At 35.5% G+C, this 18,336-nt stretch overlaps 6 protein-coding genes and 1 long non-coding RNA gene across 7 annotated transcripts; 4 read left to right on the forward strand and 3 right to left on the reverse strand.

Moving 5' to 3' along the window:
• The first annotated feature begins 461 nt into the window (after nt 1–461).
• Nucleotides 462–2,299, forward strand: LOC105963669 (peroxidase 5). The gene is made up of 4 exons (XM_012988104.2): nt 462–866; nt 973–1,164; nt 1,246–1,411; nt 1,802–2,299. The coding sequence occupies exons 1-4, from the start codon at nt 600–602 to the stop codon at nt 2,209–2,211; spliced, it is 1,035 nt and encodes a 344-aa protein (XP_012843558.2). The 5' UTR covers nt 462–599; the 3' UTR covers nt 2,212–2,299.
• Nucleotides 2,300–2,615: 316 nt separating this feature from the next.
• LOC105963654 (nascent polypeptide-associated complex subunit alpha-like protein 2) lies at nt 2,616–4,148 on the reverse strand. Its single transcript, XM_012988083.2, has 4 exons — nt 3,938–4,148; nt 3,752–3,839; nt 3,314–3,432; nt 2,616–3,228 (listed from the first exon to the last, which is right to left on the reverse strand). The coding sequence occupies exons 1-4, from the start codon at nt 3,995–3,997 to the stop codon at nt 2,869–2,871; spliced, it is 627 nt and encodes a 208-aa protein (XP_012843537.2). The 5' UTR covers nt 3,998–4,148; the 3' UTR covers nt 2,616–2,868.
• A 630-nt stretch (nt 4,149–4,778) lies between these two features.
• Nucleotides 4,779–6,539, reverse strand: LOC105964614 (RPM1 interacting protein 13). Its single transcript, XM_012989125.2, has 3 exons — nt 6,046–6,539; nt 5,240–5,326; nt 4,779–5,164 (listed from the first exon to the last, which is right to left on the reverse strand). The coding sequence occupies exons 1-3, from the start codon at nt 6,343–6,345 to the stop codon at nt 5,024–5,026; spliced, it is 528 nt and encodes a 175-aa protein (XP_012844579.2). The 5' UTR covers nt 6,346–6,539; the 3' UTR covers nt 4,779–5,023.
• A 1,603-nt stretch (nt 6,540–8,142) lies between these two features.
• On the forward strand, nt 8,143–10,800 carry OMT1 (O-methyltransferase 1). Its single transcript, XM_012988071.2, has 4 exons — nt 8,143–8,701; nt 9,646–9,956; nt 10,052–10,116; nt 10,232–10,800. Exons 1-4 carry the CDS (start codon nt 8,265–8,267, stop codon nt 10,526–10,528), a joined length of 1,110 nt encoding a protein of 369 aa, XP_012843525.2. The 5' UTR covers nt 8,143–8,264; the 3' UTR covers nt 10,529–10,800.
• A 197-nt stretch (nt 10,801–10,997) lies between these two features.
• Nucleotides 10,998–14,136, reverse strand: DMR6 (2-oxoglutarate (2OG) and Fe(II)-dependent oxygenase superfamily protein). The gene is made up of 4 exons (XM_012988057.2): nt 13,879–14,136; nt 13,521–13,768; nt 11,428–11,752; nt 10,998–11,338 (listed from the first exon to the last, which is right to left on the reverse strand). Exons 1-4 carry the CDS (start codon nt 14,074–14,076, stop codon nt 11,087–11,089), a joined length of 1,023 nt encoding a protein of 340 aa, XP_012843511.2. The 5' UTR covers nt 14,077–14,136; the 3' UTR covers nt 10,998–11,086.
• Nucleotides 14,137–14,401: 265 nt separating this feature from the next.
• On the forward strand, nt 14,402–15,887 carry LOC148769860 (uncharacterized). Its single transcript, XR_016031635.1, has 3 exons — nt 14,402–14,453; nt 14,672–14,768; nt 15,734–15,887. It is a non-coding gene; the product is annotated as an uncharacterized LOC148769860 (long non-coding RNA).
• Nucleotides 15,888–16,120: 233 nt separating this feature from the next.
• Nucleotides 16,121–17,745, forward strand: TTG1 (Transducin/WD40 repeat-like superfamily protein). The gene has a single exon (XM_088819193.1). The coding sequence runs from the start codon at nt 16,392–16,394 to the stop codon at nt 17,391–17,393; it is 1,002 nt and encodes a 333-aa protein (XP_088675319.1). The 5' UTR covers nt 16,121–16,391; the 3' UTR covers nt 17,394–17,745.
• The last annotated feature ends 591 nt before the right edge of the window (nt 17,746–18,336 follow it).

The following is an 18,336-nucleotide window of genomic DNA, read 5'->3' on the forward strand; positions in this document are numbered from 1 at the left end:
CATAAAGTGGCGGAGTGATGAAGGGATTCGTTTAAACTGTATTGCGATTAATTAATAATTAATTAGCACGTAAAATAATGACTGTCTTGATTTTTTTCCTGATTATTTACGGTCATCAAGAAGATTGTTACTCTACAGGGAAAGAATTTACTGCAAATTATTGCATGTGAGATCTGATTAAATTCAACTAGATTAGGTAATGCAATAATAATATGAAAAAGAGCAAGAAATAGCATAACCAGACAAAAATCCAAGCATAATTATCTGATAATATCATCTAATCTAACCACTAATTTTGTATGTTCATGCACCTAAGTCAAAGTATAAGTGGATTCCATTTCATCACTTATTGCATGAAAACCCTTTAATATATGAAGCCTTGCATTATTATATACTAAAATTATTAAGCACACAATTACGAGTTCAAACTTAATTACTCCGGTTGCCCTTTCTTTTTCGGTATTCACTTATTATCTTCTACTCATGAACAAGTTAAAACGACATTTACAGCAAGTCGACGAGTCATTTGTCACTAAATATTATAGAAAATTAAAAATAATAGAGCCATAATCTTTGTCTATAAGTAGCACTTTTTGTTAATGCAAGTACTCATCATCAAGCAAACAAACTCGGAAAAAAGAAAAAAAAAACAAATCATGAGTTGCAAACAATTTCAGACATTTGTTTCAGTGCTTTTGTTTATGTGCATTGTAGAGTCAGAAGCTCAACTTCAGACGGGGTTTTATCGAAGCTCGTGTGGCATAGCCGAGTTTATAGTTAAACAAGAAGTCAGAAATGGCTTCTTCAAAGACAGTGGGATTGCTGCTGGACTTGTTAGATTGCATTTTCATGACTGTTTTGTCAGGGTAATTATTATAATATATTTCACATTTTACAACAATATTTCTTCATGCATACAAACTAGGTCAAAAAAAATTGTTCTTTTTTTTTTGTTTTTTTGTTTTGTTTTAGGGATGTGATGGATCGGTGCTGATAGATTCCACGGCATCAAACAAGGCGGAGAAAGATTCCCCGGCGAACAATCCGAGCCTAAGAGGATTTGAAGTAATCGACAATGCAAAGGCCAGAATCGAAGCCTTTTGTAAAGGCGTTGTTTCGTGTGCTGATATACTTGCTTTTGCAGCTCGTGATAGTATCGAGATCGTAAGCTAGTTCTATATACCCTACCGTTTTTCAGTCATAATTTAACGCACGATTTAATTAATACATTTATTTATTTTTCAGACAGGAGGATTTGGGTACGATGTGCAAAGTGGGAGGAAAGATGGGAGAGTTTCTTTAGATACAGAGGCATCACAAAATCTGCCACCTCCTTCTTTTAATGTTAATCAACTCACTCAAGCTTTTGCTAATAAAGGTTTAACACAAGAAGAAATGGTTACCCTTTCTGGTAATTAATTAACACACCCTTTCCAAAAACACACACATCCGCTTGTGTGTGTGTGTGCAATGTCGAAATAAGAATGGAATTTCGAATTTCGCCAATTTCAATCCGGTTTTTTTAAACAAAATTTGTTTTTAATTTCCCAAAATTCCGATTTTTTTTCTGAAAAGAACACTTATAATGTCACATCATAGGTGAATAAAATTTTTGAAATTCCCAAATTCCGCCAAGTGTTTTCATTCTAATTTTCGATTGCATTTTTTTTTAATGGAATTTGATTACTTTTCTACTCACAAAAAAAATTAAATTAAAAAAAAAAAAAAACTAATTTCGGTCAATTTCCACCCCAATACGTCACCGTATAGTGAATTGAAAATGATATTTTCTTACTTGCAGGAGCGCACACATTAGGTAGGTCCCACTGCACGTCATTCAGCAACAGGCTATACAGTTTCAGCACAAACACGAGCCAAGATCCGAGCCTAGATGCGTTTTACGCGAGCCAGCTGAGGCAACAGTGTCCACGTGGCACGGGCCCGAATCCGGTGGTCCCCATGGACCCATTCAGCCCGGCCCAAACCGATGTGGGTTACTACAGAGGTGTTTTGTCTAATAGAGGCCTTTTTACCTCGGACCAAACCCTATTGACAAGCCCAATAACACAGGCCCAAGTTTTCCAAAATGCTCAGAACCCTTTCCTTTGGGGAAATAAATTTGCTGCTGCTATGGTTAATATGGGCAAAATTGGTGTTTTAACTGGTAATTCTGGTGAGATTAGAGCTAATTGCAGAGTAATTAACAGCTAATGCAAGTGCTTTATTAAGTCATAATCCGTTTGTTATGTGTACTTCGAATTTTAATGTTTCCAGAATAAAATTTACCCAATTAGTGCAAGATTTGAGTTTTATTGCATTTAGTACCCTTGTGTTCTATTAAATTGCTAAAAGAAGCACCCCATATTATTTTGTTGGCAAAAAAACCCTTAGCATGCTATTTTTCAAGCAAACAACCACCTAAATATTTAGTTTTTGAGGGGTAGTTTTCTAAGAAAAACATTGAATTACTGGGGTTTTGCAATTAGAAAAATTCAGGTGCGTCAAACGCAATAAACCCGCTATTGTAAAGATTTGCTCCTCAATTTACACAAGTTTTAATCAATTGTATACCTATATAATCACGAGGTAGTCGTAAATACATCCACATTATGCAATTCAAATACGAAACGTAACCATACGCTAAACTAATTCTGAAATTATTATGGACAATGTCGAACAGAGATTCATGTGCCTCAACTGCACATAATCTTCACCAGCAAAACGGAAAACAAGGCAGCAAAATTTCATCACTCAACTATGCTATAAGCTAAATCAAGATAACAAAATTAAAATCGCCACTCGAAAAAAAAAAATTATTAAAAAAGGAAAAATGCAAGCTTTAATTTGCGGGTTAATTACGAACCGTGTTTAGTTGGTCAACTCCATAATGGCACTAACAATGTCACCACTTTGAGTCTGGAGAGCCTTGACTGCCTTATTCCTGGACACGCCTGCTTGCGTCATTACCAAATCAATGTCACGTGGCTCGACACCTGTCTCGTCGACTTCTTCAACATCTTCCTCTTCCTCGTCCACCTGTCCAAATGCAGCAGAGTGGAATAATTCCGATTTTGCCATTACAGATTCCTTGTCGGGAATCCGGAACTGCTGAGCAGCTTGCGTCTGAATTTGAGAGCTCAAATCCTCAATCTTGGCTTCTCCGAATATAACGTAGGTTTCGGAATTTGGGCTCTTGAAAACATCCGGCTTCGAGATGAAGAACATTATCTGCAGAGCATTGTGTCAATTGATTAAAACAGGGGGAGCGAAAATAAAAATAAGATAAAAACAAATATCATAAAGGGGGATTTACGTTTTTGGTTCTCTTGATGGTAACCCTACTAACGCCGGTAATAGGTTTCATTCCGAGTTTCAACATCGCCTTACGGCTTTTCTTCTCGCTTCTGCTTTGCTTGGAACTATCGTTTGCACCTGTTCGATTTTTCCAATTAACAAAGACTTGATCAACAAATATATGATCCCAATAATCAAATCACACTCAAATCAAAATTCAAACGATTTGAATTATATAACATTGGATCGATTTCCAGATATTAGATAAAAGATTAAACATTTCGACAATCAGGATTAAAAATTTGGCAAACAAGCAATTAATCAAACACTAACCAAACATGCAAAATCCGAAACGAAGAACACTAGCAGATATTTTATCATCATAACACGTAAAATGCAAAATCAAACAATGCCCGGAGAGAAAGGGCAAAAGGAAGGAAGAGAAAAAAAAACATACCAGGGCTGACGTCATCATCGGCGTCGGAATAATCAGCGAAATCATCGTGATCCTCGTCTTCCTTGACATCCTCCACCAATGGCAAATCCTATACCCAACAAAACAAAAAAAAAATTGGTTTTAAAAACAATGCTACAAAAATTAGATAATAAAAAATGGATATGATCGAGCAAATAAAAAAGGTACCTGTACCGGAAGCTTTTTGGGGGTTTCAGTTTTAGTTGATTCAAAAACGGGAATTCCCATGGCTGCTTCTGAAGAGAATGTTTGGGGAGCTGTGAGAAAGAGAGAGAGAGAGAGTGTGGGAAAAGGAGATTTGAGAGTGATGAGTTTGTTGCGTTGGAATAGATAATTGAATGGGTTTTCATTTCATTTCTAGGGTTCCTACTTAGCCTCCAGCCCATCAATTTTGGGCTTCTTCTTTCCTTAATCCCATTCTTTTTTATTACTCTTTAGCCCAAGAAAGTTGATAATTTCTTTTCTTTTATTATTATTTTTATTTATTTATTATTATTATTGAATCTTTGGCAAAAATAAAAAAATGTCAACTATTATTCTCTTCGATAACATCAAATTGTTAACTTAATTTCTTCTTCTTCTTCGATAACATCAAATTGAATTTCCAACCACTTTGAATAAATGTAGACAATGAAATTCGAACTCGTAATTAATTAACTCTAAATTCTCTTGCTCCACCAACTAAATCACTCTTACCAGAATTCAGTTTCGTCTCTTAATCAAGCGCCATAAAGTAAAAATAAATCTTCCGGATTCATTTTTTGGTTATTATTTGTCACAGGGATTCATTGTAATGTCTTTTACATGTACTCATAACTTCAAAATTAGCCAAAAATTTTTTTTGTAATAATTGAAACAACTCTCAATAGCAGTTCAAATACTTAACAAAAAACTCAGCGAAATGGAGGGAAAAAAAAAAAACCTTACTTTCTCCAAATATTTACATCCTCGTCGAACGATTTATGACAGGGCCGAAAACAGACAAGACATCCAGAAGGAAACAACATCGTCGAATAAGCACAAAACAACAGAACATTGTGCTCAAAGTTCTTGCATTTATCATTAACTATACAAAAAAAAGTTATTAATACTGCAAAAACGAACCTCCAACAAACAAAAAGCTAATGTTTAAGATGCCAATATGGCAGCCTGAATCATAGCCAAAATTCAGATAACCTAGAGCTACATATAATATATATTATATATTATATATATATATATATATCGATCCATTTTTCATCGATTTTAGTAGTTTTATATAGTCTTCTTCGGTACTTTTCTTCTCCTCACTTCCTTTTCTTTGTCCCAAGCTTCGTTGTTAAATGCATGGCAATGACCGGACGACCCGTTCCACTTTGGACAAGGGGCGGATAAATCACAAACATAACAGTAGCACTGCAAATAACAAGTGCAAGCAATAATACTTTAGTACCTATATTAAACGGATCAAATATAAACGAAACAAGTTACCAATTTGCAGTGTTTGTCATGAGTTGTCTTCGCAAATGGATATTTTGCACAGCTGTGCCTCGGGTGCGGATAATCTCTGCACGCCACCTGTCCAATTTCATCACATCATTAAAAATTAACATAAATGATAAGGTAGTAAGCTTTTAACACAAGAGATTAACTTGTAAACAACATATTTAAACTTCTCATTTTTACACGTATGAAGAAAATCAAACTCTTTCGATTTGGTTCAGAAACTTACATTTTCATAGTTTCGAAAACCACATTTTGATACTCCATGTGCCACAAACGGAGGCGACTTAAATACTTAAATAATAAAATGTCGAGTATCTTTAAAGTCGATAACTTTAATAGATTAAATAAATCGTATATTTATTCCTACATACAATGCAATACAAGAATGAGGTATATATTTCCATAACTTTCAAGAGATCACACATGTAAGGAATTTGAATCAAAAATCCGACAGAATATGCACGGAATCAAAAAGGAATTCAAATTCAAAACCCTTAAACAAATGTTAAAATATTACAACAAAATTAATAAACTAATCATCATTTTAGCATATAACTGAACATCAAGATCAAATCTTGAATAGTGAAAAGGTACTAAAATTGCAAAAATCCGAAAAGAATAACTTTCGCGGAATCAAAAAGCAACCAAAATTCAAAACCCTTAAATAAATGTTCACAAAAATCATAACAAAATTAATAAACTAATCATCAATTTAGCATATAACTGAACATAAAAATCAAATCTTGATTAGTGAAAAAATGTACTAAAATTGGCAAAAATGAAAAAACCACCTGCCCTTTTTCAGAAAGGACACTCAATTCGGAAGCATCGTCGAAACCCTTGGAGAGAGAGAGTTTGAAGATATCTAAATCATCATCGTACGGGTCAAAGTCAAGAATGAAGCACTCTTCACTCTCCTCGAACTTGTCGATTTCGTGCCTGTTCTTCAGGCAGAAAACGGGTTTCAGTGGAGTGCCCGTTCGATCGGGTGAAGGGCTAGAATCGTCTATTTCGATTACTTCTCTTTCTGGTTCCGCCATTTTAGTGACCTTCTGAACTTTCCGTTTCTTCGCAGCGCGATTACCGGGCATTATCGAGCGACCAAAACCCTGGTAAAATGAGGGGTTTCTTATTTTTTTTTATTATTGTTATTATTAGGATTTGAAACAGAGGGGAATAAAAATTCGAACTTTGCGATTTTGAAAATTGGAATTCCGGACGAGAGGGGGGAAGAACAAAGGAGAGACGTTCAGAATTACGAACAATTTTTTTTTTTTTTTTTTTTAACGGGCCGATCTTTCATGAGGTTTTCAAATTGGTAATCAAATAGTTATTTTGGGCTAATTTGGCCCAAAATAAAGAATTTCGATAGGCCGAAAGGAATTCCAAATTAATTTCGACGGCCCAAAAGGAATTACTTTGGGCTATTTTGGTCCAAATTAATATTTTTATAAACATGGGCCCGACAATTTAATTTAATTTATTTAACAAATTAAGAGCTAAAACTGGGCCCTTTTTCTAAGGTCATGGCTAGCAGAATATTCCTTTTTTCAGCCCTAAAGAATATTTTATAAATTAAATATTATTACAAATTACAATTGACATCATTTAAGATGTCATTTGTTTTCTAAAAAAATTCGAAAAAGAAAAAAAAAAGATGAGATTAGTACATCTGGAGATGATGGATTAACAAGAACCTCCTAATCCGGCGGTTGCGTTATTTTGACATAATATCATCTATTTTATTTTCGACAATGGTGCCAAATTTCTCTACTAATGGTCCACTTTATAATCATCACAATTCCCACACAGATAGATAAAAGAAATAATAATTGACAAAAATGAATTTACATGATTTTGGCATTTTGCTCAACAACCGCCATTTTCAAGATAATAACACAACACTTAATATTTGATTGGACCTACACACGAGTGTGTAGCATCTAAAATACCCAAAAACACCTCCCATAAAGGTACTTGTTTGGGGAGACAAGAAAAAGGGTGACAAATTAGGTAGAAGAAGCGGTGGAGGAACAATGGTGCCAAATTAGGTAGAAGAAGAGGAGGAGGAAGACAATGGATTAGGTAAAGAAAGATTACAGTTTACGGCCCACATGGGTATAATAACTCAACTGGTTATGGAGGTGATAAGTTGGTACATGGTCTTACGATCGAATTCAGGTTTGGTTTCTTGTGGGCACCAGATCTGGACCACAGTGTGAGAATTTCAACTTCAACAAGGTTTGGTTTCTTGTGGGCACCAGATCCGGACCGCAGTGTGAGAATTTCAACTTCAACAAGGTTTGGTTTCTTGTAGGCACCAAATCCGGACCGCAGTGTGAGAATTTCAATTTCAACAAGGTTTGGTTTCTTGTAGGCACCAAATCCGGGTCCGTTATCTTAACGGACCGTTGAGTCGCCATAATTTACATTCCTCCATCAAATACTTATCGAATAAAGGGATGGGGGACGGGATATTTCGTCTTTTAGTACAATATTAGAGCTTACGTTTCTTTCTAGAATTTTATGATTCTCAAGTCTCTGTCTGGTGTGGAGTTGGTGCAATTCATGTCACATGTAGTCAATTAATTAGCCAAGGATAATTGTTTTTTCTTTTCTTTTGTTTTTCCTTTTTTAGGGTTGGTTATTTTTTGAAATCATAATAATATTTAGTAATGAAAAAAAAAATTGGATGCCGACATGACAAGCAATGTAATTAAAATGAAATACTCAATTAATTCCATTGAATGATTAGTTTATTATATTACTTAAATTAAAATAAAGAAATAAAAAGGTTGGATGATAGTTTCCACTGATGAATGGTGGGGCCCCCACATGGTGCAACCACACCACAAGGTTGGTGAACCCAAAACCGCCATATATAGTACTTCCAATCCTCTCCATTACACACTCAACCTCCACTCACAATTCTCCACTTCAAATATTTGCAAATAATAAAAATATTAAATAATAAATAAAAAAAGTAAAATATTTAATTGCTTCAGAGAAAATGGGTTCAACAGGTAAAATTGTTGAGGTTTCGACAATGGTGGATTCATCGTCGGAAGAAGAAGAAGCTTGTCTATTCGCATTGCAGCTTGCCAGCGCCTCCGTACTGCCCATGGTTCTCAAGTCCGCCATTGAACTCGACTTGCTCGAGCTGATCAAGAAAGCCGGCCCCGGCGCCTTTGTTTCTCCGGCGGAACTCGCCGCCCAGCTCCCCACCACCAACCCGGATGCCCACGTCATGCTTGACAGAATCCTCCGCCTCCTCGCCAGCTACTCCATACTCAACTGCAGCCTCAAAACCCTCACCGGCGGCGGCGGCGGCGTTGAGCGGCTCTACGCCCTGGCGCCGGTTTGCAAGTACTTGACAAAGAACGACGATGGTGTTTCTATGGCCCCTCTGCTGCTAATGAATCATGACAAAATCCTCATGGAGAGCTGGTATTTCCGTTATTCTTTTCTTCTCAATTATTACATTTATTTTTTCCTCCAAAAAATTCATATTAAACTCTATTTTTTTATTTTTCAATTCTTGCGAATTATAAAATAAAATATTTTTTTTTTGGGATTGATGAAATAAATAATATACATAATTCGATTGTCTTTTCTTATTATTTTTTAATTTTAATTGATTGAATTAATAATTAATTCATTTATTTGAATATAAAAAAGGGTAAATTACAAACACCTCCTTGATGTATGGTCAATTTACGAAAAAACCTCTCTTGTTTGGATAATTACATCTACCCACTCAACTATGATTTTTTCTTACACCTCCACCCTTATGGTGCCAATTCAACATAATCATTTAGATTTCGTGGAATGTGCTATAGTTTGTACTCATTTTGTGTAAAAATATAGTTTCTGATGCACCACAATTTGATATATACAAGCCAAAAGACACGTATTATGATCATCTTACTTCAAAATGTAGAGTTCGAATGGGATAAACCGGGTACAAAAGTGATAATAGTCCATATAATCTCGAAAATTTCACTAAATTTGAGGAGTTGAGGGGGTGGTTGTAATTATCCAAACAAGAGGGAGGTTTTCGTAATTTGAGTATATCTCAGGGTGATTGTAATTTACCCAATAAAAAACTATAAAAGAATAAAATTATCAATTAAGAAAGTCTAGAAGGTGGGCCCCACTATTATATATTTGGTAATCTATCCTTATTCCTTAGGTTGCATGCAACGGCTCAGATCTTATCTTACCTACTACCAACCAACCATTACTCCTGTGGTTCCCATAATTCTTAAACAAAAGCTAATTACCCCAATTATTAAGACATGTGACAAATATGAAAATTCATTTGAATAAAATTGCATTAAAAAAAAAAAAACAATTTAATATATATTTTATTTGATTTAAAATAATGATAGGTACCACTTGAAAGATACAGTTCTAGAGGGAGGAATACCATTCAACAAGGCGTACGGAATGAGTGCATTTGAGTACCATGGCAAAGACACTAGGTTTAACAAAGTATTTAACCAAGGAATGTCTAATCACTCCACCATTATCATGAAGAAGATTCTGGGCACGTACGACGGTTTCCAAGGCCTCGACACGGTTGTCGACGTCGGCGGTGGAACCGGCGCTACACTAAATATGATCATCTCAAAATATCCTTCTATTCGCGGCATCAATTTCGATCTCCCCCACGTTATTGAGGACGCTCCCTCTTATACAGGCCCGGCCCGGCCCGTTTAATTAATTATTTTTTTCTTTTTTTTTTAGAAATGAGATGAGTTTGATTTTAATTTGTTGTATAATAATATAATGCAGGTGTGGAGCATGCTGGTGGGGATATGTTTGTGAGTGTGCCTAAAGGGGATGCAATTTTCATGAAGGTATGTATAGTGTGTGGGGGGGGCTTCATTTTATTTAAATTTCCGAAATAAATAATATTATAAATTGAAAAAAAAAAATGAAAAAAAATGGTGTTTGTTTGTTTGTTGGGTGAAGTGGATTTGTCATGACTGGAGTGATGAGCACTGTGTGAAATTATTGAAGAATTGCTATAAATCACTTCCGGAAAATGGAAAAGTGATTTTGGCGGAGTGCATTTTGGCGGAGGCCCCAGATAGTGGGCTGGCCACTCAGATCACTGTACATGTTGACGTCATTATGCTGGCCCACAATCCAGGTGGCAAAGAAAGGACAGAAAAGGAATTTCAGGCCTTGGCTAATGGGGCTGGGTTTACCAAATTCCACAAAGTTTGCTGTGCCCATGGCTCATGGATTATGGAACTGCTTAAATAATTCATCTAATTAAGCCCAATTCTATTTTGGGCCGGGACTCCGCCTTTCAGTTTTTATTTTTATTTTTGTTTTTGTGTGTTTTTATTATAATATGTTTTTTTCCCACAAAATCAAATTTAAAAAAAAAAAAAAGAAAATGAGACGGCAAATAAATAAATTGGAGCATTTTCTTCTTGTTGTTTTCCCACTTGTTAGTCATGAATAAAGTTTATGCCTTTTTTTTTTTTTCTAGTAAAATAATGTGAGTGTTGTATGACATATTATTGTTCTCACTTTTTCGTGTCTTTTTTTCTAAGGTCTCGTTTGGTTTTCAGAATAAGATTATATAATTTTAAAACGATTCAATAGTAATAATAGTGAGCTTATCATCAAACGTAATGGTGATGAACTGATGATGCATATACTAAAAAAGGAAGAAAAAGAAAGAAAAATGCCACGTGGCGAGATAGTGCTGGATCAACAACCAGAGTAGTGATAAAAGGACATAACTGTAATTAACTGAAATTCAGAAATACATTTGAGTATTATTATTTATTTAAAAATGAGAGGGAAATAAAACTAATTTTTGAAAAGCTCCAAACAGTGGCCCTGGTCAAGGTTTCTGCTCCAGAACTTGGTGTAGTACTCTGCATACGTGTAATCTCTGTATATTGCTTCTGAATCTTCTTCTTCTTCTTCAATCAGTTCCCGCGGAGCTTTTATAACGGCGTCGTTTGACGGGCACAAAAAAGTCGCTATCGAAATCCTCGCCTTGTGTGCATTCACCACCGCCCGATGCCAACTACTTTTGTATTTCGAGTTGCTCAACGCCTGCGTAAATTAAATTTAATTCAAATTAAATTATAATTATTCTAAGATTAATTAATTCGACTAACGGAGAGAAGACGGAATATACCAACCTGCAACTGATCGCCGACGTTAACGACGAGTGCATTGGGGAAGGGTTTAACGGAGAGCCATTTACCGTCCTTGAGTAACTGAAGGCCCGTGACTTGGGTGTCTTGAAGGAGAATGGTTAGTGTGTTTGGATCGGTATGGGCCGGAAGCCCGTATGTCAATTCGGGCTCCGGGCACTGTGGATAGTAATTAATTGCCATGTGTTGCCCTTGTTCCCCCAAACTTTTGTTTATATACTCTTTTTCCAGGCCCAAACTCTCCGATATTGCTTCTTCCAGTTTCAGCCCTAGTTCCCGAATTTCCATGCAATAATTGCTCACTATTTCCCTAATATTTTCATAATTACAAATTTTATTAGTTTTTTTTTTTTTTTTTTTTAGGGCCAAATATATATTGAATCTTTTCACCAACCCTCATTAGGAGAGTTGGTACCTAGCCTTTACCAATAGGGTAAAGGTCTAGGGTTCGAGTCCCCCCTCCCTACTTTCCCTTGTAATAGACTTGAATTTACTCAAAAAAAAAATATATTGAATCTTTTCTAAAAGACCGATAACACTATGCTTTAAAAAAAAAAAAAAAAAAAAAAACACAGAAAAACAAAAAAAAAAAAGAATTCATTTTTGGATTTATTATGATATATATAAAAATGTGCAATAAGGAATTAAACATGTAATTAAATTATTCTCTTAGCAATACTCTAATCTTTTGATCCCAAGTCCCTTTCACTTTTAAAGTCAAGCCCATTTAATTGAAAAAATAAAACTTTTTTTTATAATTCAATTTTTGTCACTTAGTAAAAATAAAAACTATTTATTTAAAAAAAATTAAGTAAAATTGATACGTTATTGATAAATAGAAAATCGAAGGTTAATGATATGTACTGCAAACTTCTTATCAAAAAAAAAAAAAAAGATATGTACTGCAAATTAAACAGTCACAATGGAGTAATTAGAACTTCTGATGAATGTGAAAGGGCGTACGATTTTTTTTTTTTTTTTTTATCTATAGACATTTAGTGCAAAATCTAGTTAAAGTAGAATAAACAAATTATTTGCAGATAGGTTTATTTAATTTTATTTTTTAATATTAAACAACGTGATGATCATGGTTAATGTAATTATGTAAGATTGAAATGATTGTCCTAAATGTGAATAGATGTCAGCCGAAATCTAGAAGTAATGCTGATCGGGATCCACGTCAGCCACAAAAGTCTACCACAATAGTATATAATAATAACCGTAGTTAGTGTTTTATACTTTTATTACTAAAAAGTTTGTTGCGTGAATTAAGCTACTGTTACTATCAAACATGTAATAATCAATTAATCCTGATGACGTCAACACGCTTCTCGCCATAAAATAAGCTGTACACGTGTCAATCTGAAAATGGCTCATTCCCACTATTCATGATGTTGCATGCTGGCGTAGTTCGCACTACGTCATTAAAAAAACCGAATGAACTTATACTACTAGTAAATTAGCAATAAATTAACAATGAAATACTTAACATATCAAATAAACAGAATTTCATATATTTAATTGAGTTTTTTAAATAAGAATATTCTTGCGGTACATTCTATTTTTTTTATTTATATATTTTTTTAGGGGTTTAAATATATGATCCTATTTTCGCCAAAAATAAGGTATATATATATACGAATTACGATTAACCATTACCATATGGCTTTAGGGTGAGTCAACTGGGACCAGAAAAAACAGCCGCTTTTACACAGCACGTGAAATTACATTTTTCATGGAGGAACACGTGGTAAACGAATGAGAACTTGATAATTGAATTAGTACATTATTTAATATTACGACGTCATTAATTACGTATGCGATGTGCCGGTAGAATGTTCAAGAATCATTTTACGCGCTTTTGCTAACCTATTTTTTTTTTTTTTTTATGTAATAATTCAAAACCATACATACATGAGATAATATACATTGATGGTGATGACGATGTCATTTAATACGGTTGCATGAGCATATATACATATATATAATATATATTTTTGTATATAAGAAATACTGAAAAAAAAAATTAAGGAATATATATATATATGTTGTAATTAAGAGAGGTATTAAAATCTTACTTGAAGGAAGTGGGATTAGTTGGCCATTCATTAGTAAACTTGTCCAAAGGGTGACAATGGAGCCTAAGATAATCCCTCCAATTATGAATCTTCTCCTTCTGCAGATTAGAACTCGTGCTCAATCGTATTGTCTTCGTCGGATCATTCGAGTATAATTTCATTTTCTCTTCCACCGGCAAATCGAAGAATTCCTTCGACACTTGCAGCATTTTCTCCATCGTCTCTTTCGACACCCCATGATTTATCACCTGCAAATAATAATGCAATCAATAATAATATATTTATGCTACTATTATTATTTATTTTTTCTTTAAGTGGAAATTAAATAAACAATATTAGTTAATTAAAAAATAATGACCTGAAAAAAGCCATATTGATGACAAGCATGTGCTATTTGTCGGACTATGTAGTCTCTGTCGCCGCATCCCAAATCGATGATCGGAGCATTGTGGTACTCTCCGACATCGGAAAGTTTGGGTCTGTCGGGTTCGGGTCGAACGTAGCTGCGTGGCAGGGTTGAGTATCTTAACCCATTGGAGATTAACTGAGTTTCCATTATAAAAAAAATATATTTATTCTTAATTAGGACACTGAGGTTAATTATAAGATGTTTCGTGAGATGCTGTAGTGTATATATAGATACATTTTTAGTATATACTAATATATATGTTGTCGTAGAGTACAAGACTACAAGTTGACTTCCAGCCCGAGTCATTTTATAATGAAATTACATTGACGGGCCGTATAACCCAACCCAAATAGATCCGGGCCATTAAAAACTGTTAATTACTGTTAGGCCCACTAATTTTAGTCATTAATTCATAATTCGAACCGCAATATTAGGCCCACAATATAAACTAGATTATCACAACGGTAAAGCATGGGAATGTGTTTTCTCTTATCAGTTATCACCTTCCTTAAGTGACTTGTGAGGTAACGCAAATTATTGTTTGATTATATTATATTTAAGTCTTTTTTAATTAATTAATTGATAATTTTCCTTTTGTGCAAATGTGTGATTGTGTATTCAATTAGCTTACTAGTGGAGTGGAGTATATCCACTGGGCTGATGATGTGAAGTATATCCAAAACTTGAAGTTTTAATTTTATAAGATTCGAAATTCTAAAGATAATTTTATATGATTCGTCAGGTTGGTGATGTCAGTCTGATTTTACTTACGTCTGTCTTTAGCTTATGTCGTCGGAATCTCGGTTGGCCGCCGTGCCTACAACGTCGTGGATCGTGAGGTATATATGTTTCGATAAACAAGTAGGAAAGATGATTTGAAGTGTATATTATATATTGTTTAGTTGAAAAGCATTGTGTATGAAAGTTTTTTAGTGACCCCTATTTACAGATGTATTTATGTGTCTTGAGATGTCACCTTCGTTAGGGTTTAACCTAGCTAATTCCCTACTAATTTGGACCTATCGCGTTCAATGGATTTTTAGATTAAATAGGTCACTTAGCTCGTTTACTGAGGTCTCGCCATAGCACGTTGTGACCTTACCTCGTGTCATCATACATCGCAAGGTCGGAAACAACATTCTCTTAGTGATATGGCTTCGTATTTCTTTTAACTGGATTGAGCTTCTGATTTTGGGTCGCCTTTCTTGGACTTTTATGTGCAACTCACTTTACTTGTTCGGATTAAGTCTGTATGGACGATATCACGTATGTGTGGAATATAAAAATCTTGTCATAGTCAATCTATATCCAATAAAAATAATAATAATAGATAGCATACTTTTGTATTCACAAGATATGCATCAAATTTTTGTTGTTATTAATATGTGTCAAGCTTATCGTGGACGTTATGAATAATTAAAGGCAAAATACATTAGTGAAATCTTGAATTTGGGCCGTTTAAATTTGTGGCAATCTTTAACACGGCATAACGTGGGCTTGTCCAATACAATATTAAATGAAGGAGAGCTATAAATGCTTTATCGACAGTGACTAACGTGCGCTTTGGGCTCAAACCATGACTTCGATTTCTACAATTACTTTTGTTTTTTCATCCCAATTTTCAGAAAATATATATATTTTTTTAATTATTTTTGAATTGTTTAAACAATCATATTCACGTATGAAATTATAGTTTCAATCTGATTTTTATGTCTCAAAATAAAATTACTAATACTATTGATGTGGTACGATTCCACGTCATATTTTGCAATTGCTCCCTTACACTTCTTGACTCCTCATGTAGGCACTACTTGCATCACAAAAAGTCGTTAGGGCGCCGCGATTGGTCCACGCAGAAACCCTCCGATGCTCAAGTCAACTTTGCATAATAGAACTCAGAGAATTCAAGATGGTGCTCGAAAATTATGAATTGTGTACCTTTAATTATGATTTTTTCGAATACTTGTATACATATAATTCTCATAGCCACTTAACATGGCCGACTTGAACCTAACTATTTAGATTATGGCCAGTTTAGGTCTTTAACCAGCTTAAGCTTGTATTATTATCTTTATTCAATTTGGCATTGGTTTGTGTTCCTATATATGCTTGTCGATAGAGGCTTTGAGCTTGGGCCCATCAATCATAATAAATGTATATCAAATTATCAATAAATGCGTTTATATAGTTTTCACTGGGCCTCGGAAGTAAGCTGCCCAAATCATTTCATATTACTTTACGATTTATAAAAACGCGATTCATTAAATGATGGTGGCGCTTAGTTTCTTCAAAAGTCAAGTCAACAACACGCTTTCAAGTGTCCCACCTTCTTTAGCCGTCGGTCAAACTATCCTACCCACCATTCTCTCTCCTCTCTCACAAAATCACCTCAACTGTAAATCGAACTTCTCACCGGAAACAGAAACCCTAAATCCCGACCGTAATTCCTCTCAAATCCGGCGATGGACAATTCGACACAAGATTCCCACCCCCGAGCCGATAACGTGGTGACCTACGACTTCTCCCACCCAATCTACGCCATGGCAATCTCCGCCGCCGACCGCCGCCGCATCGCCGTCGGCAGCTACATCGAAGACCTCAAAAACCGCGTCGACATCATCACCTTCTCCGAAGATTCCCCCTCCCTCAAGCCCAACCCCTCCCTCTCCTTCGAGCACCCTTACCCACCAACAAAATTACTATTCCACCCCTCCCCCTCCGCCCCCTCAAACATCCTCGCCTCCTCCGGCGACTTCCTCCGCCTCTGGGAAGTAAAGGACTCGTCAATTGAACCAATCTCCACCCTCAACAACAGCAACACCAGCGAATACTCCGCTCCACTCACCTCATTCGATTGGAACGAGCTCGAGCCGAGGCGAATCGGAACTTCCAGCATCGACACCACGTGCACAATTTGGGATATCGAAAAGGGTGTCGTAGAAACGCAGCTGATCGCCCACGATAAGGAAGTGTACGACATCGCCTGGGGCGAAGCCGGAGTTTTCGCCTCAGTCTCAGCCGATGGTTCAGTTAGAATATTCGATTTAAGAGATAAAGAGCATTCCACAATCATCTACGAGAGCCCGATGCCCGATACGCCATTGTTGAGGCTAGCTTGGAACAAGCAAGATTTGAGATACATGGCCACCATTTTAATGGACAGCAACAAGATTGTGATTCTCGATATCAGGTCACCAACAATGCCGGTGGCGGAACTCGAGAGGCACAATGCGAGTGTGAACGCGATCGGGTGGGCCCCACAGAGCTGTAGGCATATCTGCTCTGCAGGGGATGATGGGCAGGCTTTACTTTGGGAGCTGCCGACAGTTGCTGGTCCGAATGGGATCGATCCGATGCTCGTGTACTCTGCTGGTTCGGAGGTTAATCAGCTTCAGTGGTCGCCAGCTCAGCCGGATTGGATTGCGATTGCGTTTGGTAACAAGATGCAGATGCTTAAAGTATGATATAGTGGTGGTGGTGGTAGTACTATGTTTCTTGTAATTTATTGAGGGTTGAGATGATGTGAAATAGGATTATAACTTGGATCAATTTGGTTATCGTTTTCTTGAATCGGAATCGGATGGATGAAAATAAATTCGGGGTAATGGAGATTCTACTACATGTTTCTTGCAATTGTCTTTTGTTTGTTGTATGTCAGATTGATTGGTAGTGATAGCACTGCATAAAGTTTAAGTCTTGAGTTTTGTTTAGTTACAAATGTGTAATAAGAAGCTTATTAGTGATGCAAGAAAAGCTGATATTCTGATTCTGGTACAGCCAGCACAATTTTATATATTTTTTGGGGCTTAGTTGCAATTTTTGTATTGAAATTTCCATGTCATGTATATAGTGCTTCTGGAACTGCCTGAGGAAAAAATCAGTTGTTGGAAGTTGTAAAAGTACAGAGATTTGCAGTTATTTTATACAATGTTGTTGTCCAAGCAAAACACTCGCTGGTACCATTTTCATGTTTCAGGCGAATGGCCGTGTAATATTTTCGACACTTTCAAAATGCTTTCGTTTTTACGTTGATGAAGTTGAACAACCATTGTGGAAGCAAGATACGATTTTCTTCGTGCAATTATAATTTATAACCATTACTTTTATCGACACCGTAAATTGCTAGAGTTGTTAGATATACTTGATGTACATATCAAATTCCGAGAGGTGTTGTTCTAATCTAACAAGTAACAAGTGATATGAAGTAACTATTGTACAAATTCTTGTGAAATAAAAATATGGGACAAATTGCCTAAGAGCAAATATAACTATTGTAACTACAAAATATAAAATAAAAATAGGATGATTATGTTATTGATTTAATAAAAATATATAATTTAAGAGCATTTCCGATCATAGCATTTTCTTAATCGGACTTTATTGCCAGAAAAATGAATGGAAGATGAA

Source organism: Erythranthe guttata, chromosome 6 (genome assembly GCF_056151865.1).
Source record: "Erythranthe guttata isolate IM_541 chromosome 6, IM_541, whole genome shotgun sequence".
NCBI classification, from domain to species: Eukaryota; Viridiplantae; Streptophyta; class Magnoliopsida; order Lamiales; family Phrymaceae; genus Erythranthe; species Erythranthe guttata.